Here is a 27,250-nt window from a genome sequence, read left to right on the forward strand (position 1 = left end):
AAGATAACCCTCGTTTTGCTTGACATAACTTGATTTTTTTAAAATCTAAGTTTTTCAAATAAACATATGAAAACAAAACTATGAATATCGAAGATAAACAACGGACGATATATTTCTTGAGCTGTTGTTTCTTAGTTTATAGTCAACATCCACAAAGTCTAAACTGTGATACGTAATTTTATTAATTTACTACATATGATATTTCCAAATCATAAATAATAAACAGATACTTGTGTATTCTATTTACGTCAAATACAAATAAATACTTCTTATAAATACATTATCTCAATAGCATATCTACACACCAGATTAAAACATATCAGTCTTGAAATATTTTTACATGAATGAACATAAATAAGTTTTCAAAACAAACTTTGCTTCTTGTAGCTTCTTTTCGACGTTTCCCAATATAACTAGAAAGAGAAAAAAGGAAAGGCAAACGATATAATTAAAACTTTCCACGAAAACACACTGAAAATCTAAAAACACAAATATGATCAAAACAGTTGCGATAAAGGAAAAAACATTCGTCAGTTTTAGAGCTCAATAACTTTTTTAAGACCGAAAATATTTTAACCAATGTGACGTTCTAAGAGATTTTTGTGAACATCGAAAACTAAGTTTTAGATAATATCACAATCTTTAAAAACTTTCAGGTGTTATTTTAATTTATTTCATTTTGTTTAAGGTAATGATGAACCGCTTTATTTTAATTCTTTTTGATATTGTTTAAGGTAATAATGAAGCACTTTATTTTAATTCCTTTTAATATTGTTTGAGATAATAATGAATTACTTTATTTTAATTATTTTTGATATTATTTAAGGTAATAATGAACCCCTTTATTTCAATTATTTTTTATATTGTTTAAGGTAATAATGAACCACTTTATTTCAATTATTTTTTATATTGTTTAAGGTAATAATAAACCACTTTTATTAGCTTTACACCCCTTTAGATGACGTTCTTTTTTGTGTAACAGTTGCTTATATAGTATGACATTACGTCATCATTTAAATTACAGTAATTTCGCCTAAAACGTTTTTTAGCTTATTTATAGGTATTGTAACTTTCCTTTCTAAGTGTTATTATTATAACCGAACGTTCTCGAAGCTTATGGTGTTTATGTTTCGGCTTCCACCGATGAGTTAACCTTATAATTATTACTTGTGTTAAGTATCAGATGGCAGTTAAAGCTGAACTAGTTGTGTTAGTCACATTTCATGGTGTGTTTATGATATTGTTTTTGGTGTCATCTTAACGTTGCTATATTTTAATCAGAGAACCAAAATTCTAGCTATTTATTCAAAATTCTGATATTCGATTAATTTGTTACTCATTATTATGTATCTTCATAAAAATTAAATATTGGTTATAATGTCGGTAATGTCCCCATATTTCACTCCACACCTCAACAATAACATGTGTCGTAATAATTTATTGCAAATATCATGCGCTTCTAAAGTTACACCTTTGTAACTGTTTAATGCGTTTTCATTGGCCACAGGACGATTTAATGGGCGATTATGCTGATGATACGTTGTTCAACAAATATTAGATTTACAATAGTACTTCAAGCCAAAAGCTAATGCTTGTGTGCTCCGTTAGTAAGGCGTACCGTAAATATCTTTCATGAACAATATTAGTTAAAAGGTTTAATATATGCAGTTCTATCAGTTTTATATTAATTTTAATTATATTTTTATCATAGAAATTGTTTTGTATTATTAGCTTAATATATATATATATATTTATTTAGGACTAACTTAAATCTCTTAAACTGGCAGAACCTAATTAGTTATCATTGGATTTATGGCCGAAAATATCATTTGCAGCGAGAGTTCTCTACTGAAGAAATGATGCGTGTAATCTCTATAAGCATACTTAATTAGCTATGCTAATTACCAGATTGATGTCCGGAAGTTAGTATTAATTAGAAGAGTTTATTAATGGGCTGTGACTTATTCTATAAAACAATAATGTAAAATATAGACATTGTTACCAGTGATATGACAGTTAGTATGTCCTATCGACGTACTATGAACCGTTAATCGGAGCTAAACTTTGTGCATGCATAGATCGTTTCAGAAGGCTCATTCTAAAACATAGATATAATAAAGTTTGTAGAATGGAAATGTTTATTTTAACGGTAAGACAAAGTTAATCTTTCTGCGAAAATAATGAGTTGGCAGCCGATGTTTAAAATTTTTGAAAAAGTCAAACTGAGGTTGAACGCTAAAGTGGACTATGCATATGTATTTAATAGGCTATACAGTTTTTCCACTATATACACACATCACACCCACACATATTTATATTTTAAAATCAAATTTTTAGTCGCTCAAGAAAGCAACTTATATTAATTATATTTCTCTGTGGTAGGTGGCGGTATTTCATTTGGAGAATATAAAAGAAAAATAGAGTCTCCAGCTCGCAGTTAAGGTCTTATTTAAACTTTCTTTCTCGAGATTCTCAGCAATTCAGTTGCTGAGGTGACGATAAGGTACAATGCTCACCAGGACCATTTGTTCACGAAACGTTTAATAAAGTTTTTGCTCATTTAGTTGTGTATGTTCAAAATTTCAAAACAGTTTAGTTTTCTTGTGAAATTACACATTACGATAGCGTAGTATAGGAAAATGTACAAGTAAAATCCATCAAGATATGTTATGTTTACAGTAGATAAATTCAATAATGGATATTTTCCCCTTGTTTCTCTTCAGAAATATAAAAGGAATTATTTAGTTTCAATGATAATTACTTGAAAGAATTACTTATGGCAATTTCATACTTTCAGGTTCACGTCTGGCGTGTTACTTCATACTGCTCCATATAAGTCATTTCGGAGCAGATTTTATTCGAAACTATACTGTCAATCGATACAGTTTTTTACCAACAAGATACTGAGACTTAAGATGAAAAATATACTGCTTATTTGTTTACCTTCAGAAAGCGCTAGCACAGAGAATGACACTGTACGGGATGGAGGATTCCTTGCAATATACACTTCCTCATACATTCAGATCCTCGTTTTTGGTGTCCTTTGGAAACGTGCCATAAGCCACCAGTCGACTTTCTTACATGCAGAAGTGAGTCCCCGGTCGACTCGTCTGACTTGATGACGTCACTTATGGCTTTCGCTTGGTGGCTGGTTCGACAGATACAAGAGTTCTTCTCAGAAAACAGCCGATTCAAAAGTGTCCTCATCATCTGATCCACTACAAAACGTGTGTCAACTTCAACCTTTCCATGAGGCCTGGCAACTGTATCAAAATAACAACATTTAGTAACAAATACAGATACTCTAGAGTAAAGACAAGCTTTCTTATACAATCATTTAGAAGTGACCAAAACAAATAAACGTAAATCAGCAAATTATAATATTTTATTTAATTTCACTCCTCAATAGATTTCTTGATGATCAAAATGCAAATTATGAAACAATTTATAAAACAACTATGTTTAAGTCAGTAAACAATACCGATTTACTATCTTTCTTCCAAAAAAAGTGTAATATAAATGTATTCTAGACACTGCTCCCTTAACAATGATTATGTATGGAAATAAAGAATCGTCCGTTTGAGCGGGCGATGTGGCCTTAGCAAGCACGAGGTGGCAAACAGTTGGGTCACAATACCACATACTCCACTGAGCTGCGTGCTGTATCACACATGAAATAACTCTTAATTTCACTATTCCATAACTTGTTTATAACATATATACATGTATATAATAAGGTATACTCAGATAATTGTTCGAAATTTTCGTGAAGGTGTTCTGTATGTAGTTTTTATACTATTGTTAACCGATGGCGAAATGTCGTAAACATATATAATAATCATTTTGCTTAAGTACCTGTTACATTGTTATATACGAGAATGACTACCTTGAAAAAGCTTGGATTAACTTAAACATATGTCTATGTCATTTCTCTGTGGTGAAAAAAGCCCATCACAAAAGGTAACACAGATAACTGTACAAATTGTAATGATTTGTTTGTTTGGTTTTGAATTTCGCGCAAAGCTACACGACTGCTATCTGCGCTAGCCGTCCCAAATTTCACAGTGTAAAACTAGAAGAAAGACAGCTAGTCATCACTACCACCGCCAACGCTTGGAATACTCTTTTACCAACGAATAGTGGGATTGACCGACACATTATAACGCTTCCACGGCTGAAAGGGCGAGAATGTTTTGGTCCGACGAGGATTCGAACCCGTGACCCTCGGATTACGAGACGAAAATCAAAATGAATTGGAGGATCTCTTCTGTGAATGAATTATACAGTTATGTCGGTGATTTGTGGGTTATTATATATTTTTGTACAATATATCTGGATTGAAAGTATGGTATACACACATTTGTGTATTTGTCCTTTATATTGATTTTCATTTGAAAGGTAAATATTATTTAGAGACAGTAACAGATTACATATGACAGAATATTACAAGTAAGTATATAACTTTAAGTAATACCTAATATAGAAGATAATAATATCATACGTATACGACGCACTGTGTTGAAGGTAAGAAGCAAACAAACCCTGCAGCTTGACAACAAATAAATGTGCATGAAGTTGAAGAAAAAAGATGTGTAATTTTGTCTTATTCTCAGCTTTTCAGTTAGTTAGAATACACGTTATTTTGTTCTACAGTTTAATTTAGAACAGAATTTTAAACAAGAAGATTCAACAAAAAGCGTCACATTGTAAATGCAGATTCTTCATCTAAAAGGTACTGAAGGTGAAATTCACGTAATGAAATGCACTATCTATTATACAGATCTCCAAACTGTGCTATATACAAACAAAAAGACATGTTTTAATTCGAATTTTGAAGAGAACTATTCCTTCTCCACAACGGCACCCAATTCCAATCTCGTAAGGTGACAATTTTTATAGGCTGTTCTATTATATTGTTTGTTTTGGAATTTCGCACAAAGCTACTCGAGGGCTCTCTGTGCTAGCCGTCCCTAATTTTGCAGTGTAAGACTAGAGGGAAGGCAACTAGTCATCACCACCCACCGCCAACTCTTGGGCTACTCTTTTACCAACGAATAGTGGGATTGACCGTCACATTATACGCCCCCACGGCTGGGAGGGCGAGCATGTTTAGCGCGACGCAGGCGCGAACCCGCGACCCTTGGATTACGAGTCGCACGCCTTACGCGCTTGGCCATGCCGGGCCGTTTCTATTATAAAATAAGAAAATTAGCAGTGCCTTTATTGTTTCTTTCTATACTTGTTAGACTGTGACACAGAGGGACGTGGTAACCTGGACAGAACGTTTTGAGGTCGCTATAGGCTGAAATATCTGTACACGTTTACAGAATATTCTCAAGATATAACAGTAAATATAGAATATACACTTTTACCTCGGTAACTATCTGAATACTGAAAAAACAAAAGAATTATTGTGCTTCCTATTATTTGGGATTTTTAACGTTGTAAGCTCTCAGACTTGTCGCTAAGTCATCGGGGTAGAGCACTGATTAAAGTTGAACTCGATTAACTTGGTTTGTTTGTTTTGAATTTCGCACAAAGCTACTCGAGGGCTATCTGTGCTAGCCGTCCCTAATTTAGTAGTGTAAGACTAGAGGGAAGGCAGCTAGTCATCACCACCCACCGCCAACTCTTGGGCTACTCTTTTACCAACGCATAGTGGGATTAACCGTTACATTATAACGCCCCCACGGCTGGGAAGGCGAGCATGTTTGGATCGACTCGGGCGCGAACCCGCGACCCTCAGATTACGAAGCGCACGCCTTAACGCGCTAGGCCATGCCAGGCCCATAGTTCAACTTGGAAACAATACGTTATTCCATTGAAGACACAAGGTAAGAACAGTTCATTGCAACTTAAATCACACAATATCAACTTTGTCTAAGTTATCAACGAAACAAAAGGTTTATCAGGCACAGATACTGCACTCCAATTAAAAAATAGTTAATTTGTCACAGTTCAAGTGTTAAGTTTACAAACTAGCATTTTTGTAAAGAATAACATAATCACAATTAAATAAAAAGGTTAAAGAAAGGTTTGCTGTTTATTTGTTTCTGGAATTCATCGAATGCTGTTCGCGCTAGTCGTCTCTAACTTTAATGGGAGAGACTAGAAGGAAGGCAGCAAATCAACACTAGCCACCACTAACTTTCAGTTTACTCCTTTAGTAACGAATAGTAGGATTGGCCATAACATTTTAACATTTCCAAGGCTAAAAAGGTGAACAGGTTCGATGACGGGTTTCGAACTCGTGGCTAAAAGGTAATCAGTTCATAATTTAAACAGATTAAAAGGAAATATTTAAAAATGTAATTACATTGTAATGTTTTTCTTATTGTTTGTAATATTCGCTTAACCTATTGAAGTTACGCTACCAATCCTTAATGTTGAACTAATGAAGCACATGGAAGGCAGCTAGTCAATAACACCCACTACCAAATTGTAAACTAATGTTATCGAAAAGCAGCGAGATTTGTCGTTATTCTTACGACGCACCAATGGCCTCAAAGAGCAAAACGCCATTCAGCAACAACTGGAAGTGAGTCATGACCTTTAGATTCTCCGTCTGGCAAGCTAACCACGCAGCCCTATAATTCAAAAACACAAACACATTTCTTACTAAATAATATTATCACATTGCTTGTAAATCCCGTTATATTTTAACACTTTTTTATCAGGAATTCTAAGTGTGGAAGTTTTTTGTTTATTTTTTCTGTTTCCACGCAATAACTATGTCTATAAGGTTTTGTTATTCTCATAGAACAAAGTTCAGTCCTGCTAAGTGGAAGTAAAAACTTACGTTTGTTTTTGAATTTTGCACAAAGCTACTCGAAGGCTATCTGTGCTAGCCGTCCTTAATTTAGCAGTGTAAGACTAGAGGGAAGACAGCTAGTCATCACCACCCACCGCCAACTCTTGGACTACTCTTTTTACCAACGCATAGTGGGATTAACCGTTACATTATAACGCCCCCACGGCTGGGAAGGCGAGCATGTTTGGATCGACTCGGGCGCGAACCCGCGACCCTCAGATTACGAAGCGCACGCCTTAACGCGCTAGGCCATGCCAGGCCCATAGTTCAACTTGGAAACAATACGTTATTCCATTGAAGACACAAGGTAAGAACAGTTCATTGCAACTTAAATCACACAATATCAACTTTGTCTAAGTTATCAACGAAACAAAAGGTTTATCAGGCACAGATACTGCACTCCAATTAAAAAATAGTTAATTTGTCACAGTTCAAGTGTTAAGTTTACAAACTAGCATTTTTGTAAAGAATAACATAATCACAATTAAATAAAAAGGTTAAAGAAAGGTTTGCTGTTTATTTGTTTCTGGAATTCATCGAATGCTGTTCGCGCTAGTCGTCTCTAACTTTAATGGGAGAGACTAGAAGGAAGGCAGCAAATCAACACTAGCCACCACTAACTTTCAGTTTACTCCTTTAGTAACGAATAGTAGGATTGGCCATAACATTTTAACATTTCCAAGGCTAAAAAGGTGAACAGGTTCGATGACGGGTTTCGAACTCGTGGCTAAAAGGTAATCAGTTCATAATTTAAACAGATTAAAAGGAAATATTTAAAAATGTAATTACATTGTAATGTTTTTCTTATTGTTTGTAATATTCGCTTAACCTATTGAAGTTACGCTACCAATCCTTAATGTTGAACTAATGAAGCACATGGAAGGCAGCTAGTCAATAACACCCACTACCAAATTGTAAACTAATGTTATCGAAAAGCAGCGAGATTTGTCGTTATTCTTACGACGCACCAATGGCCTCAAAGAGCAAAACGCCATTCAGCAACAACTGGAAGTGAGTCATGACCTTTAGATTCTCCGTCTGGCAAGCTAACCACGCAGCCCTATAATTCAAAAACACAAACACATTTCTTACTAAATAATATTATCACATTGCTTGTAAATCCCGTTATATTTTAACACTTTTTTATCAGGAATTCTAAGTGTGGAAGTTTTTTGTTTATTTTTTCTGTTTCCACGCAATAACTATGTCTATAAGGTTTTGTTATTCTCATAGAACAAAGTTCAGTCCTGCTAAGTGGAAGTAAAAACTTACGTTTGTTTTTGAATTTTGCACAAAGCTACTCGAAGGCTATCTGTGCTAGCCGTCCTTAATTTAGCAGTGTAAGACTAGAGGGAAGACAGCTAGTCATCACCACCCACCGCCAACTCTTGGACTACTCTTTTTACCAACGAATAGTGGGACTGACCGTCACATTATAACGCCCCCACGGCTGAAAGGGCGAGCATGTTTGGCGCGAAGGGGATGCGAACCCGCGACCCTCAGATTACGAGTCGCACGTCTTAACACGCTTGGACATGCCGGGCGAAAAACTTACGTAAAATATGAGTTTCTATACATAGATGTGTCCCTTGTGAACTTACGTTAGATCGATTTTTTAAAGTGCCTTTAGTATATATATTTATATATTTAACAAGTCTGTGTTTTATTGAACAATAAACTTAATTCATATCTGTTTGCATATTTTGAAAGCAGCGCTTTGTAAAATTCCCCCAGTGGTGGACGCAACACAAACAGCCCATTGTGTAGCTTTGTGCTTAATTACAAACAAACAAATAAAAGCTTCGCAAAGAACTGTTTGTAGTGTACTCTTTGCTAATATCTGTCCATGAATTTTAACGTTATAAACCCTTGATGTAGGTATCAAAATCGTGTTTCAAAAGCTCTAATCATTTATTTTTTATAAAGTTTTACTTGATTTCAACTGTACTTTGGTTCAGTGATAAAATTCTTGGTTCGAGTTCAGTGTAGGAACAGCCCAAGTATAACATTGTAAAGCCTTGTGTTTAACAAAAAAAAATTACTATGAACGATTTTCCATACGTTGCTTCAAATAGAGAGGAAATATTCGTTTGAAACTTCTTGTTGTTGTTGTTTTGCATTAAGCACAAAGCTACACAATGGGCTATCTGTGCTCTGCCCACCACGGGTATCGAAACTCGGATTTTAGCGACGTTTGAAACCAGTAAGACAACTAAATACTTCGCTTACATCTGTTGTCCAAATCTGATACATTGCATTCAATATTTTCCCGATATTCCATTCACTTCTTGTCTAAAGTATTACCGAATAGGCGAAAATCTTCTGATGTCCTAAAAACTAATCTTTACGGATAGTTTTTTTTTTTCGTCTTAGTGTTACTTCGACTTCTTGTTCTCTTTAGATGCACCGTACAGCTAAGCATGTACAAAGAACTGACCATAAAGAAGACGTTTTTATCTAATGCAATATTCAAATATTGGCAAGACGGCAAAAGCAAACATGAACATGAGGGAATACAAATCCCAAAGAAGAAATGAACAAAACTTTCGCATCCCTGAAAGCGACTAAGAAATAGTTTCTAATGAAGATAAACTAACCAGTTGTCTGAGGCATTATCAACTGCTATAAAATGTTCGTCAACGTTATTAGCTACAATAATGTCGCAGAACAGCGGGGATCTAATAGTTTGATCATCTGTCAAAAGTTTAAAACGCGTGGTCTATTGGTGCTTCCAAGACAGAAAATGTTGAAAACCTTGTGTAATATTTCCGTATTGGTGATTGGTTATTAATTCATATAATCTAAATAACTATTCACTATTCGAATAATGTCACTAAGTGATAAAATTTTCCACGTATCTCTATAAAACAAAATTAAATGTTTTATTTGGAATTATTTTTTGTTGTGGCTAATAATCTGAGAAGATGTTCTTCCATTTTCAGGAGCTGACAAGAATTTTTTTTTATAATGTTACAGAAAATTATATTCCTGATTTATTTGCAAAACTTTTTATCGTAATCACACTTAATGCATTATCAAACAAACATGATATCACAAAATAAAACACTTATTACACAGTATTTATTCCTCTCCACTGTGGATTTGCTTTGCAATGGTTACCCTAACATTTAAAGGCTTACGTAGCACTGTTACGTATGCCAAAAATGTATTTTCTAGAATATGATTACAATATTTACTATCACCGAGCAGTGAGTGTTGTTACTTCCAAGGTATCTGTCTTGTTATGTATAATGACATTATTGGTTCTTACTTTTTTAAATGCAATAGTTGCTTGTTACTCATTAATCTTATAGTTAGTCTATAAAAATCTTATATTTGTCTTTATGACAAATTTGTTTCATTTTTTTATGTTTAAAGTACACCTTTCACATGAATTTCTGTACTCAAGTAAATACATGGGAGTTAAATATACGGTGTCTTTTGCGAAGGCTTCTATAAACTCTGGTTCATAATCTACTGGAATACGTCAATCACCGGAACAGTAATTTGAAAATTATTGGAGTTATACTTGCATATAGAAAGTACAACTTCGTTTCTTTTTGCGTTACTTGAGACTCAATATCCTTTTACATGTAATGTTTTACTTCCGAGTTCATCTTACGTTTAATATATATACTTTTATACCAGTTGTTAGTGACTATCGCGATATATGAAAATAATGGTATATAGTTCGTTGTTTGTTTTGTTTTCGAAATGCATTCCATCAAATTTAAACATAGATTGTATTATTTTGCAATATAAAATCTCCTATCATTAGCGGCATCAATGATGATAAATATTGTTACTCCTCTGAGTCCACTAAGACTATATTATGGCAAGGCCTGGTGGCTAGAACACTAAGTTCGCAATATGCGGAGACATCCCGTCACCGAACATACTTGTCCTTTCATCAGTTGGGATATTATAAAGTGGAGGTCAATCCCATTATTCGTTGGTAAAGAATACAGAAATAATTAATGATGGATAATATTGACTAGTCGCATCACATCTAGTCTCTCACTTTAAAAGTAGGGACTACTTCGACATCCTCCGAGTACATTTGCACAAAATTCAACAAAAAATCAAAGGACTAAGAAACAAGTAAACAATTACATAAATATCCAACTCATAGACCCATATGTTCAGGCATAAATATGCTTTATTTATAACCAGTGATAAGACAGAGGGCAACCAGTCAACAACAACTGCGGATATACCTTTAACAAAATAACTGTCTCAGTCCCTAAAACTGAACATACAAAATATGTCTAGCGTTATATCGAGATTCGAACCTTAAACTTTTTGATCCACAACGCAACATGGCATTTACCAGTCCACCTTAGTCCTTTCCAGTGATGAAACGTGTACATGAAAAATCCCATTAGTTATATTTTTTAAATATCACTATTGTTTCGAATTCCAAGTCCATGGAAAACAATGAAAGTCACATTTGCTTCATTTAGTATTTAGTATTGAAATATCTGATAGTATAGTTGATTTTATCCACACGCAATACATTATCTATTTCATTTCAGCTGCTTAGAATTGTATCTGTACTTTGATAAAATAACCGAGACATAACTGTGGTATATTGTTCTTCACGTATTGAAGAGTATTATGGTTTTCTACTCCGGTAGGATAGCAGTAAGTTTACAGACTCACAACACTGAAATAGGAGGATTGATTCCCCGATAAAAACGCAGTAGATAATCCTATGTGATTTTACTGTAAATTGAATAAATCTAAAACTTCGGAAAAATTTATTTAAGAAAAAAACAACTTTTTCTTTGGATAACCAATTTTTATATATTTTTTAATTCTTTTTCGCTTTTTTCAGGTTGGTGAAGGTTTGTACTTTAAATAATTTAACATTTTTATATACAAATCAACATATATATATGTATAAGTTTAGTATTTAGAGAATACCAGTTGCATTTTAAATCTGCCAAAGGTATTCTGTTTTACTCTCATGTTACATACTAATTTTTTCTTCTTAGCAGGAAGCTGTTTTGAAAGGCGTTTCTCATTAATTCAAAATTATGTCTCATGTAAGAAAACAATTTGTTATTAGCATATATAAATTATAGTTTAGATCCTTTGAGGGACAATCCCCCTGCCCAGCTGGGTTATAAAATATGTTTTTGAAACTGTATCTCAGAACGGATGGTATGAGTATTAACACTTCTACTTTGTTAGCTTATGATCTAAGAAGACCGAAACATTGTTCTCTGATTTATTTTTATAAAAATGTTAATACACCTACACTGCTGGTCAAAATCTTAAGGCTAATGAACATAAACAAAATATGTATTTTGCGTTGTTAGCCTCAGCCACTTATTTGAGTAGAGCTTCGAAAGATGAAAATAACAAAAGGGAAAATAAAAATAAAAACCTTTTTTAGCATTTAATAGGGAAAATGTGAACACTATGAAATTAGCCTAAATACTAGCCGGTTAAAAGTTTAAGACCATACTGAAACAAAGCGTTAATCGGTAAACACGTAACGAAATATAGTCATCTGTGTTCAAGCATTAGCGTTGTCAACATTTCCCACCTACATCTCCTGTGTGGCACGATAAAGATATCCCACCGGAGACATTTTCTACAGGGCACAGTGGAGGAGGTTCCATCATGATCTGGGGTGCTTTCTCCTTCCATGGAACAATGAAGCTTCAGGTTATACAGGAGCGTCATACAGCGGCTGGCTACATTGGCATGTTGGAGAGAGCATCTTTATTCAATGAAGGCCTTTGCTTGTGTGGAAATGACTGGATCTTTCAGTAATACAACGCTGCAATCCACAATGCCCGCAGGACAAAGGACTTTTTCATGACGATTCTTTAGGACCATCCAGCGTGTTCGCCCGAACTGAACCCCATTGAAAATGTTTGTGGGTGGATGACAAGGGAAGTCTATAGAAATGGACGCCAATTCCAAACAGTGCATGATCTTCGTGTGTTTTCTTATAGCAAAGCCACATCGGGCTATCTGCTGAGCCCACCGAGGGGAATCGAACCCCTTATTTTAGCGTTGTAAACCTGTGATCTTCGTGAAGCCATCTTCACCACTTGGAATAACATTCCAGCCAGCCTTCTGCAAACGCTTATATCGACCATGCTAAAGCGAATGTTGAAGTTATTCGCAATGACGGCCGTGCAACTCACTACTGAAACCTCTTGGGGGCATTTCCTACACTGTTTAGGACTTCTTTTTGGTATGGTTTTAAACTTTTGACCAGCTAGTATTTAGGCTAATTTCATAGTGTTTACATATTCCCTATTAAATGCTAAAAAAGTTTTTTATTTTTATTTTCCCTTTTGTTATTTTGATCTTTTGAAGCTTTACTCAAATGAGTGGTTGAGTCTAACAACGCAAAATACATATTTTTTTTCTTTATGTTCATTGGCCTTAAGAGTAACAAAGAATAATAAAGTGCTAAGACACTTTATTTTGGGATTGGTCAGCCAAAACTAACATACATATATATGTATATGTCCCAAATTAATAACTGTAATTAACATATATTCAATTATGTAAATTCGTTGTGTGTCTGGCTGGCACCGTTGCCTGCCGATCGCAGAAAACACGACAGTTAGTTTACAGTTGGATTGACGCATATACATTGAAGTCTAGAAATAAAATAAATGTGGAGCCAGATCTTCGTTTGAAACTCTCAGACACTGACCCAGAAATTCTAAATAATGTTTCAGCAAAGCAGTACAGTCCTTCACATTAAAGTAAGTCGTAATACTGTTATTTTTACTTTTCAATATTTAAGTATCGTTCATTGTTATTTTACTAAAACTAGAATCAAACTGTAAAGGTAGCAAAATACGCATATGAGACACCAGTTACACATGATAATAACTATTTGTAATGGGATTGGTCAGCCAACACAGTAAAGAGGTTGAAGAGGTCCGATAGTTGGCAAAGTTTGAGAATTCCTGGTCTAAAACATATTTTTTCTCGAATAAAAGAGGGAAAGTAACCTTGTCTTTATTTCCAAAGACCCCCCACCCCAGCGGCACAATGGTATGTCTATGGACTTATCATGTTCGAATCCTGGTTTTGATACCAGTGGTGGGCAGAACACAGATGGCCCCTTGTATTGTTTGTGCTTAACTTCAAAACAAAGAAACAATTTTCAAAGAGAATACGATTTGTTATTGAAGTAATTTAATATATTGACATTAAGATGATTTTTACGTGCACCTGAACATTAAATTTCTCAAATGCAATACATATTTTATTAAAATTGAACTTCTCTTACGAAATCACGAAATTTAACAGGATGTTAAGCAAAAAATACTACAAGTAATAATAAACTTCTGTAATCAATACATTGTAATGTTAAGCAATGTGCTGTGAGTTAACAAAACTATTAAATTTAATTTCCTTTAATGTGTGCTCTCTTACAGCAAAGCCACATGGGATTTTCTGCTGTGTAAATTCGAAGATTTACCGCTATCCCACTGGAATTACTACAACCGTTCTGTATTTCATTATAATAAGACCGTACATTAATAAACTTGTTTATTAACGCTTTTGTTACATCATGTTAAATACTCATAAGGATTCTGCAATATTCTGTGAAAAAGGCTCGGCATGGCCAGGTTGTTAAAGTACTCGACTCGTAATACGAGGGTCTTGGATTCGAATCCCCTTCACATCAAACGTGGTCGTCCTTTCAGCTGTGAGGGCGTTATAATGTGACGGTCAATCCCACTATTCGTTAGTAAAAGAGTAGCCCAAGAGTTGGCGATGGGTGATGATGACTAGCTGCATTCCCTTTATTCTAACACTGCTATATTAGGGGCGGCTAACGCAGATAGCCCTCGTGTTTCTGTGAAAAATTCAAAACAAACCAATTATACGAAAAAATATAATTTCATTTATTAATGCAATATTTTATATGATAAATATTTGGTATAATATTTAGAGTAGTTGTGTGTTTTCTTATAGCAAAGCCACATTGGGCTATCTGTTGAGCCCACCGGGAGGAATCCAACGGCTGATTTTAGCGTTGTAAATCCGTAGACATACCGCTGTACTAGCGGTGGGGTGCTTTAGAATAGTTTAAAATATAAATTTCACATAAGTACAACTTGAACTTAAATCGTATAATTGTTTAGCGTTTATACGTCAGCGAACTAATTTTCTAAAAAAAATATAATCTGTGAAATGTTGCTTATAAATAATTTTTTTTAAAATAAATGAATAGGATATTGTTCCGTTACTTAACAAAAGTAGTTTCACTTTTTCGATATTGAATAACACCGATGGTTTAAACCAAATAAGTTATAACGATAAAACATCTCATTTCATTTATATTTCATGCTTTCTCGTTTATTTTAAATTCAACTCTTTAAGTCACTTCTTGGAGATTTGAAAGAAAAGTATTGTTGAAATAATTAACTGCTACCTGGAGTAAACAAAAGCTCTATCAAAGTAACAGAATAAAATAACAAAAATTTAAGATAAAATGAAATTATAGCCGCCGTACTTCGTCCCTATTCATCAGTGGTCGTAGTTGTTGAATGAAAAAATTTAATTGGAATTTCGTGTAAAGATACACGAGAGCTTTCTGCGCTAGCCGTCCCTAATTTAGCAGTGTAAGACTAAAAGGAAGGCAACTAGTCATCACCACCCACCGCCAACTCTTGGGCTACTCTTTAACCACGAATAGTGGATTTGACCGTCACATTATAACGCTCCAACGGCTAAAAGGGCGAGCATGTTTGATGTGACAGGGATTCGAAGCCGAGACCTTTCATTACGGGTCGAGTGCCTTAACCATCTGGCCATACCGGGCCTCTCTTTGTGTGGGATTGACGGTCACTTTATAATGCCCCTACGGCTGAAAGGGCGAGGATGTTTGGCGTGAGAGGGATTCGAACCTGCGACCTCTTGGATTACGAGTCGAGTGCCTTAACCGCGATGAAAAGAATTTATTTGAAATTTCTTTCAGTGTACTAAGTGAGAATTTCTATTTAGAATGGTGGTTTCAAGTTTATTTGTCCATGATTAGTTAAATAATGGTGTGAAACGGCGTTATTTTCATGTTGTTGTTAGTAAAGATCGCCAGAATGTTCTCCTGTCCTTGAGTGTAGGGTTCTTCTGGTTTCTTCTATTTACGTATGATAGCAGAAGTAACATATTAGCTTTCAAACAACACTGGAAACAAGACACCCGTCTTTAGATTGTAAACACTGTTTTGTAAGATAGTTGCTTTATTAGGTTGCAGTTGACTTTTTAGGGTTGGACCTGACTGTTCTATAACTTTAATCGGCAGTTCAGATATTCTGATTATGATGTTTATTTTCTTAGAGACAGCTTCGTAAGTAAGAAGTGTTATCAAAATAACACTCTTTTATGTTTTCTTTTGTTTCCCTCCTTGTTTATCTGGGTTTTCTCGTGTTAGAAGCACGACGCTGATTTTTACACTACACAGTCGAGAATTTCCTTGATTTGGTGTTATAAGGTCGTTTATTACTAGTAGTAATATGTTCTATACAACAATATGCAGTATAGAAATTAAATATTACACTTTGTTTTCTCTTATGCTTTATTGTTGCACATAGAATTGAGACATTTTATTGTTGTACTGTGGCAACTTATTGTCCTATATTGACATCTTATTCTGTAGACCGTACTTTCCTGTTCAATTAACATATATATATTTCTTTTAATATAGTTTAAGGAAAGTATAAGCTCTTTTTTCCGTTTTTATTATATATGCAAACAGTTCTATTCCGACTTCCCACATAAAAGTAAAATCGAAAATAAGGACCACTACAGGAAATCTGAAATACAATAGAAGTATGACGTATAAAGTGTATATCATACGATAATGCTTTGATAAAAATAAATCACATTAATTGTACATTGAATTTCATATTAAATGAAAATCGAATACATTTTCGTAAAACTAGATAATGTTCAGTAAAATATAACATGTTAAAATTTAGAATGAGATTAATAAATCTCATGCGTTATCATCTTTTTTAACGTAATTAATTTTTTATGATCTATAACATGTCGTGTTGTTAACTGAAAAAAAAAAAAGAAAACTTTAAATCGTCACTTTGGGATGTTTTTCCCATCGTAAGACCCCTCTCCCCAGTGGCACAATGGTATATCTGCGGACTTCTAATGCTATAAACCGGGTTTCGACACCTGTGTTGGGTGAGCTCTAATAGCCCTTTGTGTAGCTTTTTGCGTAATAACAAAACAATCCATCATATTATAAAATTGTCCGTATAGCCAGTTTTTAGAAAGCTTCATATTACCGTGGTTATAGTAATAATTTTTAAATAAAACGTTGAGCTATGCAATTAAATGGATCGTAAGTAACTTTAACACAGACATCATTAGCTTCCTTTAACTTCAGCTGGATGTGAGTCATTTTCTAGATGTAAGTTTAGATGGCTAATAATAGAGCTAGAAAACAAGTTCTTGTTCCACTCTGGTTTTATTATATGCTAAAATCAATACTCAAACAGGCTAGAATGTCAGAAGCGTCGAATTTTGTCAAAAGCATCTGATACTCAAGTATCAACATTTCAGACGAAAAGCTTGACAATCTAGTGTTTCTGTATCTGTTATACGGAATGAAGGGTTAGTCCATTTTGCTATTTTATTTACCGTGTTCTTATTTACCTAAACTATTAAGATCTGTTTTATCATATACTTTTCAGATACATTTATTTAACATGTCTTTTCTTCAGCAAATCGTTCACCTGTTAAAATGCATTTCAATATTTTTTAACCAGGCATTTAAAAGACACGATCTGAGTTCGTTTCAAGATATAACATCTATTTATATGTATAAAAAATCCTAGTTTAAGGGGCTTTGCGCTCTAAATTAAAGTGTGATATTTATATCAAACATAACATAAATGTTGATAATAATAGTAACTGCCGACGTCTAAAAACGATACGTTATACAGCTTCGAAAATGTAGAAAATCTAAAAATAGATATTTCACATTTAGTTATGGCTCACGTTCTAGAATAGTTTATTTTTCCAAGTCGTAATGCGACTTAAAATAATAATATATTTTAGAACTCCCACTCTTGAAGGGTCCAGCATGGCCAGGTGGTTAAGGCACTCGACTCGTAGTCTCAGGGTCGCGGGTTCGTTAAACTTTAATGTCCTCGCAATGTATTTCATTTCATGTATGATGAAACAAAATGTTACTGTTTACAATCCATTCGAGTTTTATTTCAAAAATAAAAGTCGATCTGTCATGTAACTTAGACAAGCAGATGGTTCTTAAACAAACAAACAAACAAAAAAACACTTATAAGTTGATAAGGTAGTAATATCATGCTTTGTTTACCTATTGTAAGCAACCACTCTAGCCGAAAAACTTCTAAAAATTATGGAACAAGGTTTGTTTTTAATTTCGCGCAAAACGACACGAGAGCTGTCTGCGGTAACCATCCCTAATTTAGCAGTGTAAGATAAGAGGGAAGGCAGCTAATCATCGGCACTCACCGCCTACTCGGCTATTCAGTGATGTCGAGAAACCCACTTGTTGAGAAATTTATATGCAAAAACGCCTCGTTTGGGTTGAGAAAATATTTTACATAGAAGAGCGAACAACGTTTCGACCTTCTTCGGTCATCGTCAGGTTCACAAAGAAACCTTATATATTCAAACATCTAACACCGCCCTCTACATTCCGACACTCAGTTACACAACCCCTTTCAAACATGTGGTCAGCTTCCGGTCAGTTACCTCTTTTTTTGTGAACCTGACGATGACCGAAGAAGGTCGAAACTTTGTTCGCTCTTCTATGTAAAATATTTTCTCAACCCAAACGAGCCGTTTTTGCATATAAACTACTCGGCTATTCTTTTACCAACGAATAGCCACATAATAACGGCCCCACGACTGAAAGGGCGAACATGTTTTGTGTGACGGAATTCGAATCCGTAGCCCTCAGATTACGAATCTATCTCCCTAATCATCTGTCTATAGCGGGCGATGGAATAAGGAATGATTATAATTATATTTTTAAAAGAAAGATTTTAAGATGTAAATTTGTATTAATTGGATTTTCTTGTCGAGGTAAGATTAATCTGTTTCTGCATGCATCAGTTCTGTTTTCTTACTTCTGTAAGAATTTTTAATACAAAGATGAAAGAGCTAAATCTTCAACGTTGAAAGTGACTGATGCAAACGTTTTTCTCGTAACATATTTCAGCTTTTAATCTTTTCTTACAACGATATTTTTACTGTACGTTATGTTGTGGAACTTTAACGAAAAATGATGCTAAAATCTGGGACTCAGTAACCCGCGCTAAAGACAGCAGATAGAACTACTTGGCTCTGCTCTAAAACAACTTGAACATAAAGTTGTGGTGAAAATTTAACCAAAAGCTTTCTATCGTTACTATTAATTTATTTAAAAATATTAGGATGAATAATTCTGAGTAATTCACGCAGTGATATAAATTCACCAAAATATTTATTTATTCTTTTACTCTGCATTTTTATCAATACTAGCATCGATAACTAAGAACGCAGTGGTTACTCTAAATTATTCATCCAATTTAAATAAAAGACATTTTCAGCACACTAAACCAATATCATCAATACCTACCTATGTGCCAGGCTGTAACAATTGTTTCTCTTATTTTTTCTTTCTGTGTTTTTCATAGAGACCTGGTGATTTTTAAATCAGTAAACCTTCCTAAATTCCTAGTCACATTTGCAAAAATTAAAATTTTGTTCAAAAATTCCGTGCAGGCTGGTATACAGAGACAAAAACTATCAGTGATATCGAACAGCAATATTATAGAAAGAATGTGTTAGATTAAAAACTTTCACAAGTACTTTCAATTTAACCTCTTGATCACTCTGTGCTCTGTAATATAGAATCTGGAGGTTAACAGATTACATGTTATGCTCATTTCATGTCAAAAACAGTAGTTTTAACAGCTCAGAGTGATATTGAAGTCAATGATAAGTTGATAAAAAATTCATCAAAACGAATGTCATTAGAAAGAATCGTACATATTATCTTTGAAAGCTTGCAGAAGGAATATTTAAATAATTCAGCTGTTACTTTTTACAATTGTTACATAATAAATTTCATCTGACATTTAGTAATTCCACAGTTTTATCATAATTATTTCCAAAACCCTGTAACTGATACTTACCTTATCTGTGTGTAAGAGAAAACTGAAACATTAAACCGCTGAGATTTACGCTTCTAATACAGATCGTTGAGTACGTAATATTAAAAAGGTTTTGAATATACAAATCACCAAGCAATGTGAAAATCACGTCCGATACAGCATCAAGATGCAATGGCATGTAACAGAAATACGTGTTAACATTTTTTTTTGCGTTTCGTAGTACGATGTCACGTAAAATTGGTCTCTTTTGGATTATTTATGGAATACGCCTTTTTAAAGCAAAATATTCATATTCAAACCGCAAAAATGTTATGAGATTAGAGATTTGTAATTTCCAAGAATGCGATATCCCTCGTACTTAATGGTATTCAAAAACAAAGAGATATCGGTCAAACTGGAACCACTAAGAAAAAACTGTTCAACAAATACCCCACACATGGTAAGCATAGTACAGCATTTCGTAGGAGGTGAGAATCCATGGACGTAAAAATCAGTGACAAAAGCTGTCCACGTCTCCCAAACAACAGCAAACAACATAATAAAAAAAAATATCTCTCTAAAGGAACGGCAGAAGGTGCTTCCACGACATATCTGTTCAACCGTCGTATACCTTAAACAGTTGGAGAATGAAACGGGTATTCATGTTATTCTGCACAGAAATATACAAATTAAGTTGTCAGGCACGCTGCCTATGGATTTCTGTGCGATAGGCCTGTTAAACATGGCACTGGACATTCATCGTCCTAGTAATCCAGATAAGTTATGGAAAGCCTACAAGGAGGAGTGTTGTGATATGGAAATAACAGTCTTAAAATGGAGTCTTTGATAACAGAAACTACAATGCGTAGATATCACCAAGACACGTGATCGTCAGACAGAACATAAACAGATATAACGATATGGACAGTAATGACACAATGAGGCTCCATTTTTATTTTTTTTTTATTATAACGCATTTGAGCCATTTATAAGGTAAACAGTCATTCTTTGATCTGTGTCTAGTTAACAACTAGTACCTTTTGGCATGAAATTAGTGAACTGTTGTCTTAGTACGATTATCTGTTGTCCTGATAACGTAAGAAACCAGTCAATGAGTGACATGACTTTAAATTAAGTGGATTAGATTTTTTCTTCTGATATTAGGTTTAACTAAACAGCAGTTATTCTAATCATTATTGAAGCAACTCATAACTACCCTAAAACTATAAGGGATTAGTTCTCAACTGGCAGAAACCCGTGACCCACTCTACCTATTCTGATAAAACAGTCCAATACAGCGAATAGCAGAATATTTGAGTTTATTCTACAGTTTTTGTCGAATCTACGCTATAAAATAATGTGTCGTTTATTAGGTCACACCAAATATGCTCGTCCTTTCAGCCGTGGGGGCATTATAATGTGACGGTCAATCCCACTATTCGGTGATAAAGGAGTAGCCCAAGAGTTGGCGGCGATAACTAGGTGCCTTCCCTCTAGTCTTGTACTGCTAAATTAAGGACGGCTGGCGCAGATAGCCCTCGTGTAGCTTTACGCGAAATTGAAAAACAAACATCTATCAAATCACTTAGCAAGTTCATGTTTGTTTGTTTTCTTATAGGAAAACCGCATGGGGCTATTTGCTGAGTCCACCGAGGGGAATCGAACCCCTGATTTTAGTATTGATAGTTCGTTGACTTACCGCTGTACCAGCGGGGAAGACAAAATTCTTCTTTAATAATAGCAAATTAAATTAATAATAATAAATTAAATTTTGTATTCACTTATTGTAGAGTAAATTTATATTTCACAGCGCTAAGTACATTATTTGCCAACGTATTAAGTAATAACGTCAGGATAAATTAATAATCTTGTAACTAAAATGCCAAATTTTTAATAATGGTTAAGATCAAGTGATTTTTGTCACTTGTAAGTCTCTTTGTTTGAAGGTAAGCACAAAGATATAGGAAGAATTAGCTGTATTTTACCCACCAGCGGTTTCGAAACGCAGTTTCTAGCGCTGTGAGTCCAAAGACATATCTCTGGGCTACTCGAGAGATATCAAGAGTAATATATCTTTATTATTTAGCAAGGGTAAAGAACAGTTCAAAATTTATTAAGCTGTATAGTCCTTATTTATTAATACTAACTCCCCTGGTGACTCAGTGAAATGATAGAGTGCTTATAACGATAAAAATTGGATTACTATGCCCATGCTGGGCAAACCATAGATAATACTTTGCGTTAAATAACAAAACAAATATTAGTGGTAATGTAAATTCATTTAAAAAATCCACTTTTTATTAACGATAAAATTTTTTTTCAAAATTTTAAACCAAATTCACTTACTCAATAATTATAAGTTTTCTATCTACATTTGCAGTATATGTTTATATGTTAAATAATCTTAGTAAGTGGCATTACAATTTGATAAGCTAATTGTACTGAATTGTAATGTAGCGAAACTTATAAACAAGATAAACCAAGTCTACGAGATTGCAACCACTAAGTCTCACAAATCAAACTTTCAGTTATTAAATATCAATTTCAAAGTAGCATGTCTCCCACTCGTACAGCGGTAGGTTTATAGATTTCCAACGTTAAAATCAGAGGTTCGATTCCCTCGGTGGACTCAGCAGAGAGCCCGATGTGGCTATAAGGCAACACACACACACCCAAAGCAACGTAAGAATGCGTTTTATTGTAATTTGCCCCTCTACCAGTGGCTTATATTTCCTTTTTTAGGCTTTTGAATTTTGCGCAAAGCTACAGGAGGGCTATCTGGGCTAGCAGTCTCTAATTTAGCAATGTAAGACTAGAGAGAAGGCAGCTGGCATTATTACACACTTGGGCTACCTTTTTACCAACGAATAGTGAGATTGATCGTCACATTATAGTGCTCCCACAGCTGAGAGGATGAGCATGTTTGGTGTAACAGGGATTTGAACCCGCGATTCTCATATTACGAGTCTAATGCCTTAACCACCTGGCCATGCCAGGCCATATAGCTTGGTATTTAATAACAAACAAGCTACAGTGTAATTTTTCTAAGGTATATAGATATCACTAGAAAATGATTGCTAATTATAAATAAAGATTTGTTTTCAACTTAGAAATGTAACGAATGGCAGTTTTCTTTTTTAAAGTTTAGGATACATTTTCTTTGGGCCCGGCACGGCCAAGCGCGTTAAGGCGTTCGACTCGTAATCCGAGGATTGCGGGTTCGAATGCCGGTCGCATCAAACATTCTTGACCTTCCAGCCCTGGGGGCTTTATAATGTTACGGTCAATCCCACTATTCGTTGGTAAAAGACTAGCCCAAGAGTTGTCGGTGGGTGGTTATGACTGACTAGCTGCAGCTGCCTTCCCTCTAGTCTTACACTGCTAAATTAGGGACGGCTAGCGAAATTCAAAATAAACAAACAAACTTTTTATCTTGTTCAAAATGATTATGACTCATGTAAAATAAATCATTTCTTGAACATACCATTTCACAATATTCAAAATGTTTTGAAATCTGGAAGATATTATATTTCATTGATACATTTTTAAAATATCACCGAAATAAAGTGAACAACGTTATGCACTATCATGTTTTTGTGAGCACATTAATGTTGAGTAAACACAACATAGACAGTAATAAGCTCTCATAAGCTTATGAGACACTTTTCAGATTCCTTTTGAAACCTAGATATTAAAAAGGAGAAAAAAATTTCTAAGTTAAAGAAGTGAAATACTGTTTTTAGTATGTTAAACAACTTGTATTATGGTTTTAGAAAAATAAAATTCTATTCATATAATTGTTTTTTACCTTCAGTGTAGTTTTTCTCTAAGGAAACTTCTAACAGTGTCTTTACCTATTTGTTGAATTGAGCTATTAATTTAAGACGTCCAGTGGCTCTAGTACTAAATAAGAAACATTCGAGAGTCTGATGGATATAATATATTTTGTGATTTTAACAGTAAGCACGAAATTAAACATCTGATGGTTTCTAATATTAATTTGGAATGTTATATTGTCTTATGAATATAACATATTAATTGGTTATGGTAGCAAGCAAAAAAATTGAAATATATAACAGATAAATAGGTACAATACTAAATATAAAACACTGAAATGTGACTTGGATGCAATATTTTTGTTGGTTAACTTGGATGTAGTATTTTTCTTGGTTATAGTAGCAACTATTAAATGTTGAAGTGTAATACTCACAAAAGCAATTACTAGGAAAACTGTATTTCTTTAAATTAATAATGATAACAGCTTACAAAGTACGGTAAGTTAATTTGTTTGGAATGAATAAGAACTGTAGTTCCTAAAAGCTGCTAGTCGGAGCGCTGAAAATGAAAAAGTGTTGGGTAAATTATTTATTAATCAATTCTATAAATACATATGAGAACCATACGAATCTTATCGGATTCTGAAACATACTTTTTTAAAACTATTTATGTTGGAGGCCCATAATTTTGTTGCATAAAGGATAATTAATAACACGAGTCATACAATATAATTAAACAAAAATACCCTAAATGTTATTATTATTTTCTAAGCTCTCTGAGGTATCTTTGAGTTTTTCCTTCAGAGATAAAGGGTCAATTTCTTTACCCTGTTGAAATGCTATACAAAAACCTAAGATATCTTACGATGTATGATAATAGAAATATTGATGACACAGTGGTAAATATACGGACGTATAGTGCTAGAAATTGGGTTTCGATACCTGTGGTAGGGAGAGCACAGATACCCCTTTTGTAGCTTTGTGCATAATAACAAAACAAACAAACAAGCCATCAGAGATAAAATATTTTATATAATTTTAGAGTATTCTCAAATACTAAATTATCTATTTACTTTAAAACACACTACTCGTGTTAAAGTTTGTGCTTACCTATAAACAAACATACTTCAAAAAGTATCTCTTGAATTTTATTTTCAAATTCGTTGCAACTGAATTTATCGTTCATCTGTTTTTAACAGTTTGAAAAGTAGCGCAAAGATACTAAATTACATACCAAGTAAACTGAAGATTATGGAGGAAGCTGTTTAAAAATTTAGAATACTTTGGAAATATAAATTTAAGGATTCAAAAGTTTTTCTCATTTTTTTCTACTAAGATCCTGAACTTACACGAATTCTTTAACATTGAAGAGGCTCAAATAAAAGAAGCGATTTAATGGTAACAAAATATTTCTGATAAAACCTAAGTTCTAATTTACCTGCTACAGCAAAGAGAACAGCAAAAGTTGTTCCGCGCAGCATCGAGGATTTCATCTTGAGTGCAGCCCTAATGAGTCTCTCAGCGTCAGGAGTGAAGGTCCTCTAGTGTCTAGGTGAGAATTGAGATCGTGCAGTTCGCCTTACCGTTTTTTGGTCCAATAACAAGGAGTCCTCTTCTAGTTGTCAGGAAGTCGATCTTTCTGTCACCTTTCTGGTCTTGTAACTTCTGTTATATATATACATATATCACGTTCTGCCTAGCTAGTGGCTCAGCTAAAGAAAACGTCACTTGGTTTCAGCCCACGCACTTTTGTATGTTATCGCGACGAACAAGAATATTCCAAAATCTATCCCCCCTCCAGTGGCACAGTGTTATTTCTACGGACTTATAACACTTTCAACCAGGTTTCGATATCCGTGGTAAGCAGAGAACAGATAGCCGTTTGTATTGCTTTGTGTTTAATAACAATTTCAAAACCTAGAGCAATTATGCTGATTCGAACTCTAGATGCTTTTCTAGTTCCTCTGTAGTTTAACTTAACAACTGATTTTATAAAGTTCTGCAAACAACGCTACCGCCAGTGACTTAAACACAAGTCTTAGCTAAATAATTCACTAAATTACAAACCATGGCTCAAAGACAGAAAAACTTCTTACGATTTATCACAAAATATGTACGGATTTTACAAGAACTCAAAATGTAACCTAACTTACTAAAATACCCTTAATGCCGTCACGTTGAAAGTTATGACTTTGACTAAGGGAAGAGATTATACTAAATGTTAAACTTTGAATACTGATCAGTGTGATCCCATTAGCATCACAGTTTTGTTCTTTGAGAGAGAATATTCCAGATTGGTTTTATTTTAAAAGAAGCAGTTATTTTAGCTGTTACAGAATACATGTTGTAAACATTTCTCAATATAACTTCATAAAGTCTTACATGAGTTAAGCTAATAAACGTGTACATTCTTTCTAAAAAAACATTTCTTTTGATTTGGTAATGATGATCTTTATAGATTGATGGTTCGATATCGTTAGGAATATAATTTTAACAATATTTTTAGGGACTTTAATAATCCACTGTCACAGATGACCATGTTAAAGTCTTTAACTTCTATCATAACTAAACTAAGTTGATATTTTAGGTACAGTAGTACTTAATGGTATGGATCGACAAAGATTTCAAATACTTTACGCGCCAAAAAAAAAACACTCTGTCAAATTCCTGAGCGAAAAATAAACTATTCAAAGTATTGGTTATGATGTATTATGCGCATACATACCAAGAATATGATAAAAGAGTCACTGACATTTTTGATATAACAATTCAAACATTTAAAACAAAAACTTGTTCATCTACTACCTACCTTACTTCAGCAGGGCTAGCCCACATACGGCTGGGAATATTGCTACGAGATTTCTCAAGCTTATGTGACTAGTTTGTGGGTATCTGCTTTTGACATAAAAATTTATATAAACACACATACACACATGTATGCGTGTAATAACAATGATAAATATAACATGCATGTACGTAAATATTTTTCATTCCAACAGATAGCCCTACCTATCTACGGATAGACAAGTGATAGTTTCTAAAATAAAGTATATGCTTTATACAAGTGTAACATATAAAGCAAAGAAACAAAAATATAAGAAGATGCAGATTTTATAATGAAGTAGGGATGCTGCTATAAAAAGTAATGAAACAAGAATTAATATCTGAATAATAAATTTATTAAATTCAATCCCTACTTTGGCAGCTCTACAAATTTATCTCTGGACCAAAGTAGGGATTAAATTTTATAAGCTTGTATTTTGGGTTTTAATTGTTATTTCATTGCATTGTATAGCAGGATTCCTACTTCATCTTAAAATTCATAATGTTTAATACTGTTGTATAACGATAATTATAGCATTGTGTTTCAGTGGTTGAAAACTGTAAAATACATTTTTTTACAAGAGAAGGAAACTTATAATTTATAACGTTGTTAAGTTATGATCGTTGTAAGCGTACCTTAATTACACATGAAACTACAGTTTTAAAAACTTGCTGAAAGTATTGTATAACCTTCTACCTATATCTTCAAATGA

The 27,250-nt window shown here is 33.9% G+C and overlaps 1 protein-coding gene across 1 annotated transcript; it reads right to left on the bottom strand.

Annotated features, from left to right (window-relative positions):
• Positions 1-177: 177 nt before the first annotated feature.
• On the bottom strand, positions 178-25,357 carry LOC143231548 (uncharacterized). Its single transcript, XM_076466070.1, has 3 exons — positions 25,153-25,357; positions 2,944-3,263; positions 178-413 (listed from the first exon to the last, which is right to left on the bottom strand). The coding sequence occupies exons 1-2, from the start codon at positions 25,205-25,207 to the stop codon at positions 2,956-2,958; spliced, it is 363 nt and encodes a 120-aa protein (XP_076322185.1). The 5' UTR covers positions 25,208-25,357; the 3' UTR covers positions 178-413; positions 2,944-2,955.
• Between the last annotated feature and the right edge of the window lie 1,893 nt (positions 25,358-27,250).

Source organism: Tachypleus tridentatus, chromosome 11, assembly GCF_004210375.1.
Source record: "Tachypleus tridentatus isolate NWPU-2018 chromosome 11, ASM421037v1, whole genome shotgun sequence".
Lineage (NCBI taxonomy): Eukaryota > Metazoa > Arthropoda > Merostomata > Xiphosura > Limulidae > Tachypleus > Tachypleus tridentatus.